Here is a 15,113-nt window from a genome sequence, read left to right on the forward strand (position 1 = left end):
ATTGAAAGCACATTTTTAAACAAAAAATGTGGAGATACCTGAGATGTAGGGTGAACCTTCCGCTATTTTAGTACTGAAAAGTCTAGCACTTAAATAATATTAAATGAAATATATTTGATCAAATCAGATAAAGAAGAGCAAAAATCTACGGAATTAGCTGGGTTAAAATCACCCAACCAGAACAGCAACAAAAAACAATTATCTAAAAGGAGAGTAGCAGCCTTCACACTTATAAACTGCTGGGTTAAATTAGTGACCTCTTAGGAGAAATACAGACCAATAGTGGTGCATTTAGTTCCTCTGTTGCTTTGGAGCAAGCAGGTCCTGGGTTCAGTTTTTTTGTATGTTGTCCTCATGCAAATGTGGTTTCTCTCTGGGCTCTCCGGCTTCCTCCCACACTGCATAAGTATAACGGTAAGGTCAATGGGTCAATCGAAATTCTTAGTAATGAGTGTGTGTGTGTGTGTGTGACTGAGTGTCAAAGCATAAACATTAAATCTTTGATGTACTCCTTAAAGTGATGACAGAATCAGAGTCAAGAATCTTGAGAATACTATCAACTACTTCTACTATCAACTTCTTACTGACTTTAGTGCAATTATTGCAAAATAAAATTAACACTGTCGTTATTTGCAGCTAAAAGTAAATGTCTTAAATTGTGTTTAACATAAAAGTTATTTAGTGTGCTTACTGCGGTTGTAATTTCAGAGAAGCAGCAACAGGTGAAACAGATTTTGATTTAAAAAAGAACCAATTCAGTCCAGCAGGTGGTGCTAATGACCCCAACTTTAATACGTCATGAACCTAAACATTTTAAATGCACAAACAAACAAAAAATCAATATAAAAATGATCAGGAATCAGAATTGAGTTTTAAGAAATGTTCAGTAATAGTGGTCAAAATGTGTGTTTAAAGCTTTTTATGTTTGTACTGAGATCTACCTCAGATGATAACATACAAAATGACCCACATGCATATAAAAACAGACTCTTTATCACACAACCTACACCAAGCAGGTTCTTATTGTTATTAAAAGAAAAAACAGAGAGAAGACATATTTATTATTTAAAATTAATTAATTTAAATCCTAGTTTGCAAAAACGCTTCAATTAAAGCGTCTGATATGTAAGAGGTGTGACAACAGAGGGCTAAAGGACCATAAAGTTTTATTTGAAATCTTACAGAGCTCAATGTTAGCACAACTTTTACCACCGCATATCTGGAAAGCTCAACATCTGGCTTTCCAATGTAAATAGAAAACACCTTTTTTTAGATATGAAAAAAAAACCCCTCCATAAATGTTTGAGATCTTAAAAAGAAAATTAATATCAGACGGCGATAACCTGAGTGAATACAAAACACAGTTACTTATTCAGGTACAAATTCAAACTGATCTGGTCTTGTCTGAAAAAAGAAACCCTACCCTTTCATTAAATCATGAATAAAAGGTGAACGTTACTGGTGAGCTGATGTCATCTGTAGGATCAGAAAATCCTTTAAAAAGAGTCAGCATAAAATAGGACAAAATATTTCAGGAGCTACAAGTCATGTCCTGATATAAAGACATTTAAGAATAGGTTGATATCCATCAGGCAGAAAAGGTAACAACCAGATTTCTAAAGCATTGGGTAAACAGTACCTTTTGATTACCAGATGTTTTGATAAAATTCGAATGCATTCACTTCAGTTCCCATTTTAACACTGGATGTTGTGCAGATCTGGATATGAAAATTTTTTTAACATAGTTGGTAAGATTCACCTTTTTCCCTTTGTAACTGAACAATGTGAAAACTGCATCTTGTGTTAACAGAGGTTATATTAGCCTGGCGTTAATAGTTGTTTGGTGATCTGAAAACGTTGAATGTGACAAAAAAGGAAGAATAGAAAAATCCGACAAGGTTTCAGCTACTTTTTATCTTTTATTGCCTTGTACTGGTAGCTTGGTGTGTATATTCAACCTAAAAGAAGAGCTGCTGCGTGAAAGCACATGAGTTACTTTAGCTTTGAAACAAAGACCAGAATGCTCATCTGAGGAGTCTGCATTTTTCTCAGTACTGTCCCACCTCTGTCTTCCTGTTCGGTTCTGCACGCAGGAACACGTAATTCACTTTCTGTTTGTGTGTGTTTGCGTGATAAAGATTTATTAACGCAGCTGATAACACTGTAGGAACTCTGGCTCTTTGTGTGGTCTGGTATGTGCATATATTGGCAGCGTCCATCAATACACTGGCGCACACAGATAGAGAATGAGGCTCATCCAGGTGCTTTGCACTCTGTGTTCCCCCCCAATCAGACTGTGTATGTTTGGGTTGACAGTGTTTACATCCAGATCTCGGGTCTGTTCTGCTCTGTGGAAGGAAGTCTCAACAAAAACTCTTCTTACTGGTGACATTCGTCAGTGTTTAGACCTTTTCCTTGAAACCGTCTAACGCTCTCATAGCATGAAATGTCCAAAATGACTAATCTTCAGCAATCAGCGCCTTAAAAGGCAGTTTTCTCTCTGACTATCAGACATCAGAGACTCGGTCTTATCAGATTCCTTTCAGCTTTTAGGGTTTTTTTTTTTTTTTTAATGCGTCGCCACTTTTAACGAGAATGAGCTCCAGTCAAGAGATGAAGAAATGATTTTCTAAAATAGAGAAAAGCAACTGAAAACGGCACGCACAAGTTTAATTTACATGTCTCAGGAATATACGTTGGGGTGTGTGTGTGTGTGTGTGTGTGTTTGTTTTCCCACACTGGACAGGGATCAGCTGAAAGTAGGAGCGGACAGGAAGCAAAGTCTACTGGGAATTTAAACCCGAAGGAATCTCATCTGCAGTTCATCAGCCATCAGTCACTCCTGCACTCGAACACGCACACAAAAGTATTTAATGTATAAAAACTTAAGAGGAAGGAATATTCATCTTTTTTTCTTCTGAAACTTAACTTTATTAATCCTTCCACAGGTAAGGCAAAGTCAAAGGTCAAGCTAAGAGAGAGAGCGAGAGAAGAAGAGAGAGAGGAGTCCACGGATGGCTGAAATGAAAGAAAACAAGTTGATCAGAAATTGACCCTCCAGGATCCTTCCACATCTGTGAGGTTCAACGTGTCATGTAAATAAAAGTATAGTGGGACCCAGAAGGATGCATTCTTTCTCAAGGATGGAGAATAAACAGAGGGGGAGGGCGGCAGAGCGAGCGAGCGAGGCAGGAACATGCCACAGGCACTTGACTACTTGTTCACATGAAGCGGGAGCCTGTGCTGCTGGTCATCCTCCAGGATGAACCACAGACTGCCGCCGGCCGACCGCATCAGCCGGGCTGCCGGCGACACGGACAGATCCAGAGCGAGGAGCCGCGACAACCTGCTCCTATATGATGACTTTGGAGAGGAATACTGCTGTGCTGGGCAATGCCTCGGGTAAGGCTCTGACTTACCTCCACTACTCAGATAAACAAACAGTAAACATCTGTGTGGAAGGGTGAGGTCTGGACCGACTGGAACCTTTTAATTTTTGTTGTTTAGGGAGGTTGAGTTTTTATGAGGTATTTGTGTTGACATGCCTTTGGCGTTTCAAACATGGTGCTCTATATAATGAACAAGCATCTCTATTTTGGTCCCGACACTCCAGAAGTCTACTGTTTTTCTTTTACAGTAGATGCAGTTTTAGAAATCTAAGCCATGCGTTCATATTCTTTTATTAGCAACCTTTTTCAGTTAATCTTTCTCTTTTTCTTGTTGCCTTTCCATTAACTTTGATGTGTAGTGTATAAAGCGGTTGTTTTGAATAGTTTTTTCAATCTTTTGGTTGAAATTGTTAGGATTTCCACTTTTGCTAAAATAATCTGTTGTTTTAATGTTTTCCACCACTGAATAATTTCTCTAAATGCAGAATGATGGACTTCAGCTTGTCTGGAAATGGCCTTCTAACCCTCTAAAAGTCAGTGCTGATGTTTTCCAACCCTGCCATTGTGTGAACATACACCTGTGTGCAGCAGATGACAAACTCCTGCTTTTGTTGTTAGCGTCTCACTGACTGACAATAAACTATTCAACGATTCATATATTTTTTAAGCTTTTTACTCCCAGCTTTTCCCCTTTGGCTTCATCTTTGTTGAACACATCATGACAGTGTGGGACTTGATTGGTCTCTCGCTTTCAGAGTTAGATTTAAGTAGAGTTAAAACTTGGTAGAGACCAGATCCATTTTATTACATCCTGACATGAACCGTATGTCTCCCTGATTCCCAGCAGGCACAGCAGCGCTGACAGGTCGCTCACAGCTCGCCTCAGCGCTTCTAAACGCCGCCAGGCTATGCGAGGTCCTGCCTACATGTTCTCAGCTCCTTCCTTCAGCCTGTCAGAGGTCGAGCAGCGTTTCCTGGAGGCGGCTGAGTACGGCAACATCCCAGAGGTGCGCCGCATGCTGCTCCATATCCCCAACCTGAACGTCAATGCAGTGGACTACATGGGACAGAATGCGCTGCAGCTCGCTGTGGCCAACGAACATCTGGAGGTGACGGAGCTGCTGCTGGGGAGGGCAGATCTGGCCAGAGTGGGAGATGCTCTCCTACTAGCCATCAGTAAGGAATTTGCATGCATAGACAAAATTTGCTTGGAGATGTAATGTCTGAAGCAGATAATGTGTCTTTTATGATAACAAAAGAATGTAGTAGTGTCTTCTTCTACTACTTTTAAGGTCCTTAAAGTTAATTGTTAGGATTTTGGATTTTTGAGTTTTTGGGGGTTTTGTTAGTTTCTATTTTCACTTCAGTTCCTTCTTAGTGATTCTAGTTATTTTTATTTATTGTGTCTTTCTTACTCTAGTTTACTTGTTCCTTTGTCTAGTTAATTTACTAGATTCATTTCCTAGTTGCCAGTCTTCTCTACCTCTTTAATTCACCCATCACTGGTTCTTTCTGTTACACTTTGTGTTTCCTTGCTGGTATTTCCCCTGGATTTCTGTTTTTGTTCTGCTCTGGCTCCCTGCGTTCCCTGTGATTTTAGTAAGTTTTCAATATTGTCATTAAAAATATTCAACACGATCGATGCTCCCAGCTCCTGTCTGCATTTTGGGTCCATCAACAAACATACCATGACATTAATGATTTTTTTAGTAGTTTTACTACAAGATCCTTCAAAATATGCTACTGCAGTGGCGATTAACTTTTCAGCAGAACAACAATCCTAACACACATCTAAATCCCATCTGACTGAGAGGAAGAATTTACAGAAATTTTATTCTCTAGATGTCTGGAGCTGTTAATTAAGGACAGACCCAAAAACACTTGTACCTTGTTGTTGATTGGATAAAGTTCTTAAGTAATAAAATGACTCTCAGATTAAAAAAGTTAGACAACATTTACCCTGTAATAGATTTTTCCACCACAAGTTGTAGCAAAGGGTGAACCAGATATGCAAGCTACGCTTCTTTTTTTTACTTTCAAATTTGCATTTTACTTGCATATAAACTAAACTTTACTTTTGTTTCACAATGTTTCAACCGCTTTCTTTCTACGTTTACTTTAGGTAAAGGTTATGTCCGTATCACAGAGGCTCTGCTCAGTCACCCTTCGTTTAGAGACGCTCACCGTCTGACAGCAAGTCCGGCTCAAGTAGACATGTTGGATGACTTCTATGCTTATGACGAAGATGGGACAAGGTACGACTGGTAAAGAAGCACCATAATGAGGTCAACCACTGACAAAAAAAGCAAAAGCTAATGAAATTTGTGAGGGGGGTGAATCAATTTGAATTATTCTTTTAATCAGATATTACAGTGCAAATAAAAAAAATTGGTCTGAAAACAAAATATGTCCACCGTTTTTGAGTCTGCAGATAAATGCAGCTGTTTAATGTTATTTATATACATTTTTACTAAGGTGGCCTAGTTAAGGCCGACTTCTTGGTCGACTGAAAACATTGTTGTTGCCATGCTTATCCTTTTTTTCTCAGGTTTTCTCATGATGTGACTCCAGTGATACTTGCGGCCCACTGCCAGGAATATGAGATAGTTCACACGCTCCTGAGCAAAGGCGCCCGTATCGACCCTCCTCACGACTACTTCTGTGGCTGCGACTCGTGTAATTATCAGCAGCAGTACGACTCCTTCAGCCACTCACGCTCTAGGATCAATGCCTACAGAGGCCTGGCCAGTCCTGCATACCTCTCCCTGTCCAGTGAGGACCCAGTGCTGGCTGCCCTGGAGCTCAGCAATGAGCTGGCCATGCTGGCTGACATTGAGAAGGAGTTTAAGGTCAGTGGAAAAGCATCCTGTCAGTGCAATGTCAGGGTCGCATTAATAGAATAGAATAGAATAGAATAGAATAGAATTCAACTTTATTGTCATTGCACTGTCACAAGTACAAGCAACGAGATGTAGTTTGAATCTATCCAGAAGTGCTCTACGAGATATAATATTTATTTACAGATGTACAAGACTATGTATGTATGGACTATAAGGGGTTATAGCAAGAGATATAGATATTGTGTATAAATATAAATATGGGAGCTATATGCACAGATTATACAGAATATACAAGAATGTTAGGGAATGGATTATAGATAAATAATGGCAGATAAAATTTACAGGTTGTATGTGTGTGTGAAGAAAACAGTCCGTGATGTGTGTGTGTGTGAGGATAGTCCATGTGTTATTGTTGTATGAGAGGATAGGGGAGTACAGTCCTTATAGTTTATGTTTTATGTCAGGAGGCGTTCAAAAGCGTGACAGCTGTGGGAAAGAAGCTGTTCCGGTGCCTGGTGGTTCTGGTCTGTAGGCTTCTGTAACGCCTCCCAGAGGGCAGGAGGCATGGCATCGGTTCTGTTTGAAATTGTTCTTGCTGTCTGCTCTCTAAATTTTCTAAAGCGCTGTATGAGAACAAAATTGTTTTATTTTTATTATGTCAAACTAACAGATCTCCATCATTTTCAGCACTTGAATTTACTTAAGGACATACAGCAGGAACAGAAAGAAAGCAGTACAGATTAAGATTATTTACACTTATAAAAAATGTAAAAAAAATTACAGATTTGTATAAAGAAGAAAAGAAGCTTTGCTCATAAGTGTTTGATCATAACGGGAATCCGTTTATGCTGGTTAATAATGAAGACATTAAAGGTGGAGTCCCACAAGGTTTAGTGTTGGGACCTAAAAGTTTTAATGTACATATTAGTGATACTAAAGTATAGTTTATTTTGTTTCTTTTTTAACAAACAAGAAAAAACAATAGATGACTTTTTGGGTTTTGTGTAAAACTAAGAGTGCTTTGCATTCTTGGGATCCAATTTTGCTTTGGACTTTCACTTATTCCTCCATATTTTAGTTACTTCAGTGAGGTGTGGGGAAACACTTTGTGGCTAAAACTAAACTTGTTCTTTTTACAAAAACAGGAAAGGGGCAATGTGCCTTTCACTATGAAGAGAACAACATAAAATGAATAAAACAGGCGTGAAATGAAATGTTTGACATCTTGGTTGTGATTTTTTTTTGTCCAAAAAATACGATGATTTAATGAGCACAGTATTTGCAAAAGTATAAATCAGAAGAAAATCACAATTGCTTTCCTACCACACCTTGTTACTGCTGCTTTAAAATGACTTCAGCTTATGTTCTTATTTTTATGCAGAATGATTACAGTCGCCTGTCAAACCAGTGTAAGGATTATGTGGTGGGCCTTCTGGATCTTTGTCGCAGCACAGAGGAAGTGGAGGCCATCTTGAATGGAGAAACGGTTTCTGACGACAGCTTCGACATGCCAGGTCGTCCCTCCCTCACACGCCTCAAATTAGCCATCAAATACGAACTCAAAAAGGTAACCAGGCATTCAAACAAACAATAGAGTTAATTAATTAGAGTCTCCCAAAAATAAAAAAACCCAGAACTGGAGTTTTTCTGTTTAGTTTTATCTCTTCTTTATTGGCTCTTTGTTAAAACAAACAAAATAAATGCTCTTCAAACATCTAAGACTCTGAACTTTTCACCAATTCCTGTTATATGATCCTCATAAATTGACTGGAGTGCAACATACTTTATTTTCCAGAATATGAGGCACATTGTTTGGACAATTTGGCGTCTAGAAGATACTGCAGTTTTCACTGTTTGTGACTAAATTGCTTTGGAAAGAACTGGATTGATTCTGAATTAGATCCCATCAAACGTCGAATGAGCAGGATTTGTTTGTCTCGTAAAATGATTTAACATCACATTTATTGTGAATTGGTTGTATATAAACTGAATTAAGCTGTCTGACGATATTTTAACCCGGCTTCGTTTTCCTCCAGTTCGTTGCTCATCCAAACTGCCAGCAGCAGCTGCTGAGTATTTGGTACGAGAACCTGCCCGGCCTGAGACAACAAACCACTGCTGTGAAGCTGCTGGTGGTGCTGGCGGTGGCTGTAGGACTCCCTGGACTGTCTGTGGCTTACTGGGTCACTCCGTGCAGCAGAGTATGCAACATTCAGGCTTAGATTTTACCCACTAGCCAACCGGATCTCTCATGCTCTTCACTCTGTTCTCAGGTGGGAAAAGTTATGCGCAGCCCCTTCATGAAGTTTGTCGCCCACGCCTCGTCCTTCACCATCTTCCTGGGCCTGCTCATCCTGAATGCAGCGGACCGCTTTGCAGGCACCACGCTGTTGCCGAACATGACCCACCATCAGCAACCTGGAAGTCCACAACTCAAGCTGGACCCCCTGCTGCTTCACCGCAAGACCACCACCCCCTTCACCTGGATGGAGATCCTAATCATTTCATGGGTCATGGGTGAGTGGAAGATGACAATATATGAAAACAACTAAAGCAAATGTTAAAACAAGGATGTCACCCTTGACCTGTGCTGCTGTAGGCATGATTTGGGCCGAAGTGAAGGAGATCTGGAGTCAAGGACCTGGAGAGTACCTGGTGGAACCGTGGAACTTCCTGGACTTTGGGATGCTGGCCATTTTTCTGGCCTCGTTCAGCTGCCGCTTCTCTGCAATGAAGCAAGCTGACTTGGCTCAGGCCTATGTGTACAAACACTGCAAAACTCTGGTCCAACTTCCCCCAGAGATACACTACTTCACTCTGGGTAAGCACACACACACACACCACACACATCCACACATCTAGTATCACCAGTTAAAAGTTAGGGCAATTCTTGCTAACTTCAGGGAACCAGTTAGAAGCTGCAAAAGATTTAAGATGTAATGGAAAGCGTAATCAGATGTTAGAATGGCCAAGTCAAAGTCAAGACCTAAATCCAGTTGAGAAGATTTGGAAATGAAAACCTGGACCATTTTTCAGAGAGGAGTGAATTAAAAGTATCTAGACTTTCAAAGCTGGTAGAGACCAAAATAGTTGTAATTGCAATTTTATTGAACAAAAAACTGACTCAGCAGGGTTTCTGCAGTTTTCACCAATTCAAATTTAAGACCTTTCTAAGACCATTATGAGTAGAATTTAAGACCTTTATCACAACAAAAATGTGCAAAAGAAAATAGCAAGTAAATAAATTTGGGTTGGCAACTGAAGTGAGACAATGAATTTGCACTTACCCATAATGCTAGATAGCTTAACTCTTTCTGGCCAAGAGTATATTAGCAGCTAGTTATTAGCAGCTAGCTGTGCCTTGAGTCACAGAACGCAGTGAACCCAGACTCAAAGTTTGCTGTAACAGTAAAGCCCTGCAAAAAAAAGTCATCTATATAGAATATATGAGATAAAACAGTCCAGCCACAACAAAATTTAAGACCTAAAATGAATGCATTTAAGGCTAAATTATAGTGTTTCAATGAATTTAAGACATTTTAAGCATACTCAGGTGGGCTAAAAAGTAAAAACATACCACACTTTTCAGATTTCCTTTTGCAAGAAATGTTAATCATCTTAATTTTCTTTTCCAGTCACAATTGTGCAAAACTTTGTGTTGGTCCATCGCATAAAATCTCAATTCAAACCATTAAAGTTTATTCATTGAAACATGAAGTAGAGCTGCGGCTCCTCTACATCAAAAGTAGTTACAGTAGTTATGGCTTTCGAAGCCCTTCTGCTTTAGTTATTGAAACTAAAATGAATTTTAACTATGGCTGCTGTCACAACACTGCCGTCACATGTAAAACAAATCAGGTTTTCATTCGCAGCAGATATCCTGATGCTTACCAGCCGATTTATGCCCGTTTTGCAGCTCGTATCCACTGGACGCCGTCAGATCCTCAGCTTGTGTCGGAGGGTCTTTATGCGGTCGCAGTCGTGCTGAGCTTCTCTAGGATTGCGTACATCCTGCCAGCCAACGAGAGCTTTGGGCCGCTCCAGATCTCTTTAGGAAGAACCGTCAAAGACATCTTCAAGTTCATGGTCATCTTCCTGCTGGTCTTTCTGGCGTTCATGATTGGCATGTTCAACCTGTACTCTTACTACCTGGGAGCGAAGCAGAATGACGCCTTCACCACGTGAGACATTCATGCACACATAATTATCCTAAGTGATGCTTTTATTGAAGAACGAGGCTGAAACAGGATTATTTCTGAATTAAATTGGTTAATGTTTTGTGAAAAAAAAAAAAAAAAAACACAACCAAGCTTAAACTATATTGCCCTCATTAGTTTTCTGATCAGTGTTGCAGTGATCTGTTGTTTTTTTTTTTTAACAAATCTGATTTGACCAGACACTATTTTTCTAAAACACGCCTGTTTTTAATCAGGTTTTTGAATTTAAGTTTGACTTTGTGTTTGACTTTATTGAGCGCAGTGTAATTAAAGAATAAACAAAGTTATATGCAAACAAAATACATTTGAAACAAAAGCAAAGAAAACAAAAGAACAGTAGTAAAATATATCTAAGCAAGCATCACTTTTAACATGTTAAAAAAATATATTTCCAAATGAATATACCATAATGCAGTAATATTTGACAACTTCAATAAATACAACAACCTTGATAATAGAAGAAAATTACAAAGAATGTTAGACTTTCCTTCTCATTCTTATTCTTTTAGGAATTACTTCTACCTTTTCTAGACCTTTTCTGTATTTAGATATTAGAGAGGATATTGGAAACAGGTTTCCAGCTGTTGGATTATTTTTTTTGGATTATTTTTTTTGTGTGTTTAATAGATTGCTTAAATTAAAAACGTTCCCTTCTGTATGTTCATGTAGCCTGGAGGAGAGCTTCAAGACGCTGTTCTGGGCTATATTTGGACTCTCTGAGGTCAAGTCTGTAGTCATCAACAATGGACACAAGTTCATTGAGAACATTGGCTACGTACTGTATGGGGTTTACAACGTTACCATGGTGATAGTGCTGCTCAACATGCTCATCGCCATGATTAACAGCTCCTTCCAGGAGATAGAGGTACATCACTGAAGTATATTACATTACCGTGTGGTATAAGCCTATAAATATGAGTTTGGAATGTGTTTGGAATTTTTTGCACTCTTGTAGAATAAACTTTCTTTGTGTTCATAAAAATGAATTTAAATGCTTTACTGCACACAACTCTGTCTGAACATAAATATATTTAACAGATAAAACACATGTATTCAGTTTCAGATGGCCTTAAATAAAAATTAGCACAAACAACTGACTTCAAAAGTCACTTTATCGGTAGAGGAGCTCAGTAGAAATCAAACTGTTCTGTCAAAGCCTTTGAGGTTTGTTAGATAACATTAGTGAGCAAAAAGCCTTATGAAGACTAAGACATGTGAAACTCAAATTTGTGGAGAAACTTAAAGCAGGGTTAGGTTATGGTCCGGATATTATTTCAAGGAGAGTTTTAATCATAGTAAATAGTAAATGATTAGTTCTGTACTCCACAAATCTGACTTTTATGGATAAGAGGCAAGAAGAAGAAAGCAATTCTTGGAAGGACGCAGTGAGAAGTTTTGTTGGAAGTCTGAGATCCAGCAAATTTGTGGAAGACGAAAACAAAATGGAAACTTTTAGAACAGTCAAAATTATTTATATGGCAAAAACCAAACTGAACGCAAGGTAGTGGCAGCGTAATGCTGTGGAGGTATTGTGATTAATGGATTACAACATGTTGATGCGTTAGAATGGCCCAGTCAAAGTCCAGACGTTTCTGTCTCTGGATGTGCAACCAAACAGAAAAGACTCGCAGCTGTTTTAACTCACCACTTTTTTCTTAGTTTTATGTGTAAAAATAATTGAAGCCATATTTAATTTATCTTCCATTTCACAAATAAGAACTACTTTGTGTTCTGTCACGAAATTTCAATAAAATATGTTAAACTACGTCAGAATTTGAAACAATTGCTCAAGCTGTTTGAACATATTTGCAAGGCGGTATAGAAAACAAACCAAGAAAGAGAGGCAGGTTTCTGCAGTCTGGCCGTCCAGAAGCACCATGTCCAGATATAGTTGGGATTTGTTGTCATAAATTGCTTTTGTTATCTTTGGACAAACAAACCAGAAGTTTCCAGCCTTTAAGGGATGCCGATGTGTATTTTTTTTCCCCCTAACACAACCAAGACAACAAATCTGACTGCTATCAGTGTTGTAATCTAGCTTTCAATGAACTGCAAAGGCTGTTTTATTTTTCTTGTAACTGTAACTGGATCTACAGTATGATGTAAAGTTTCTGGGTTTTGCTTCTGCCCATCTGTCTTTTCTCCCTGAACCAGACTTTCCACTGTTTTGCAAATCTAAATATGGATGCAAAATGTTCACAATGACACCAAATTACTTAATACTACAGATTTTTTTTTATTTCTGCCTTTGTTACATGTCATTTGATTATGTCATCTTTATTTCTAGGAAGACCATCACCGATTAATTTTCTAAATCTGATTATGAATTAATTTATTCCCGAAAGATATTTAATTTGCCACTTTCAACCTGTTTTTTGTTTTTTTATTTTCCATTTTGTTACTCTGCAGGATGATGCCGATGTCGAGTGGAAGTTTGCTCGGGCGAAACTTTGGTTTTCTTACTTTGAAGAGGGAAGGACACTCCCTGTGCCATTCAATCTGGTCCCCAGTCCAAAATCTGTGCTGGGACTGGCCACAGCCATAAAGTCCATGCTCTTGCATGTGGCTCACAGACACAGGGAGAAGAAAACTGAGACACAACTTAATCAGGTATACAGATTCAACATGTAATGACTTAAAACACATGATAAAGTGTTTATGTTCCTTTAAGTTCCTCAGATTTGGTCTTACAGATGTTTTTAACTCTGGATTTTCTTGCCACGCTTCCAGAAAGCACAGATCTGCAGAGTGAACAATTAATAGTCGTCCTATCTATAGATTCTCTCAGCTATTTTAACTGAGACTAAAAGGAATATCTTAGCTGCATCCTCCATGAGCAGGTTTATAATTTTTGAATATTTATTATACCTGAACCTCGAGCAGCTTGGAGTGTTCATTGATCTCCATTACGTTGTTTGTTCAGTGATGTACTTTTTTTCATAAAACATTTTAAAACCCATATATCTTTTCCAGCTTCTTCACAGTTATATTTAATTATTACAGCTAATTAATAACTGTATCTAACACAATAAATCTAAATGAACTACATTAAAGTTGTGGTTGTAGACAAATTTGCACTTGCCCTCTTCGCTACAGCGGCTGAAAAGTAAATGAAATAATCATTGGCGCCCTCTAGTGGTATTAAGCATTCCTTCAGGATCAAACTCACTTGAGAGCAAAAGAGCAAAGTAAAATAAATTACTGTAATTTCAGTTTAGTTAAATCAAATTACATAACATATATGGGTTTTTCCGCAGCTTGGGGAGAGCAAAAATCCAGGTTATGGCGGTTCAAATGGCCCGACAAGATATGAGGTGTGTGTTGAAGTAGTTGAGTGTTTTATTATATATTGTATAAAATTAACTTCTATAAATTTACAATGGATTTTATTATATAATGATGTTATATTCCCCATCTTTTCCTTCACTGGCTGCAGAAGATCATGAAGCGACTAATCAAGCGTTATATAATCAAAGCTCAAGCAGACAGAGAGAGCGACGAGATCACAGAAGGTAATATAAACTAAGCTCTGTGTGTTTGTCATTACTATAACTTTGTGACAATAAATACTTGGTCTGTAGTATTTATTTTCCTACTAAATATACTGAGGCATAAATCTTTTAGAGCAATCATTGCAAAACTGCCCAGCCATAAGTGTCTGCAATTATCCATTCCTGATTAATTTGTTTTGATCTGGTCTTATTTTCCATCTTATGTATCTATACCTAAAATGGTATAGATACATACCTGGGTATCTGTACCATTTTAGGATTATAGTATGATAGTATTATCATACTATAATCTCAAACTTCATTGTTATTCTTGGTTGCATCTGTTCTGGTCCAGGTGAGCTGAAAGAGATCAAACAGGACATCTCGAGCCTGCGATATGAGCTGCTGGAGGAGAAATCCCAAAACCTGGAGACGCTTGATGGACTGTTGAGGAGGCTGGGAGAGTTCAGCACGCCATCGTCTTAGTGCACAACCTAAGACCTAAGCTGCACAACCTAGCCAGCTTTGGCACTTAGCCAAAGCTGGCTAAGTGCCTTTTAAATGTCACTGAATGTACCTGTATTTGGGTAGAGGCATTACCAGGTCATACAGCAGAGTGATGTGAATACAAAGATACAAATTCATTATGATTGGAAACATTCTAGAACTTTCATTTTTACGCAAATAAATGTGCAAATGAGAGTAAAAATCTTCTAAGTTTGCCCAAAAAATGTTAAACATAACGTGTGGTTCTGTCTCGAGTTTTGGTGGGAAAATGATTCCTAAAAGCTCAGGAACGAAGCTGCAGGTTAGCTCTCATTAGTTTCTGCAGCCCTTTTCAAATGCCAGGTTTTTGAGAGGCAAAACAACAGATTGTGGTTAATCAACTAATTTTGTTCCTCCGTTTTAGAAGAAAAAAAAAGGAAAATCCAGGAACGTCATATGCTTTCACACTCTTAAACTAAAGCTGTTTTGAAGCACCTCTTGTTTCAGTTTCAGGATTCAGTCTTCTACGTTTCATGTTTTCATCACAAAATGCTGGTATTTTCAGAGATGTGTATACTTTTGAGAACAGCTTTCTTCTGTTTCGTCAGTTTTCTAAACGTTTTTCTACGTGTCATAGTTTGTGTTTGTTATAATTCTAAGAGTTTCTTTTTGTTTTAAGTAAAAACAAAT

At 38.4% G+C, this 15,113-nt stretch overlaps 1 protein-coding gene across 1 annotated transcript; it reads left to right on the forward strand.

Annotated features, from left to right (window-relative positions):
* Positions 1–2,872: 2,872 nt before the first annotated feature.
* trpc6a (transient receptor potential cation channel, subfamily C, member 6a) lies at positions 2,873–14,899 on the forward strand. The gene is made up of 14 exons (XM_032575955.1): positions 2,873–3,402; positions 4,234–4,565; positions 5,512–5,644; positions 5,938–6,238; positions 7,611–7,796; positions 8,266–8,430; positions 8,503–8,746; positions 8,829–9,050; positions 10,146–10,410; positions 11,116–11,311; positions 12,856–13,056; positions 13,704–13,760; positions 13,883–13,958; positions 14,293–14,899. Exons 1-14 carry the CDS (start codon positions 3,263–3,265, stop codon positions 14,421–14,423), a joined length of 2,649 nt encoding a protein of 882 aa, XP_032431846.1. The 5' UTR covers positions 2,873–3,262; the 3' UTR covers positions 14,424–14,899.
* The last annotated feature ends 214 nt before the right edge of the window (positions 14,900–15,113 follow it).

Source organism: Xiphophorus hellerii, chromosome 11, assembly GCF_003331165.1.
Source record: "Xiphophorus hellerii strain 12219 chromosome 11, Xiphophorus_hellerii-4.1, whole genome shotgun sequence".
Taxonomy (NCBI): Eukaryota; Metazoa; Chordata; class Actinopteri; order Cyprinodontiformes; family Poeciliidae; genus Xiphophorus; species Xiphophorus hellerii.

Bases quoted from the DNA above. Each gene is read 5' to 3' on its own strand.
- trpc6a (XM_032575955.1), top strand. From the start codon at position 3,263: ATGAACCACAGACTGCCGCCGGCCGACCGCATCAGCCGGGCTGCCGGC. The intron at 7,797-8,265 runs GTAACCAGGCAT...GTTTTCCTCCAG, and splicing joins TCAAATACGAACTCAAAAAG to TTCGTTGCTCATCCAAACTG. The intron at 9,051-10,145 runs GTAAGCACACAC...CCCGTTTTGCAG, and splicing joins GATACACTACTTCACTCTGG to CTCGTATCCACTGGACGCCG.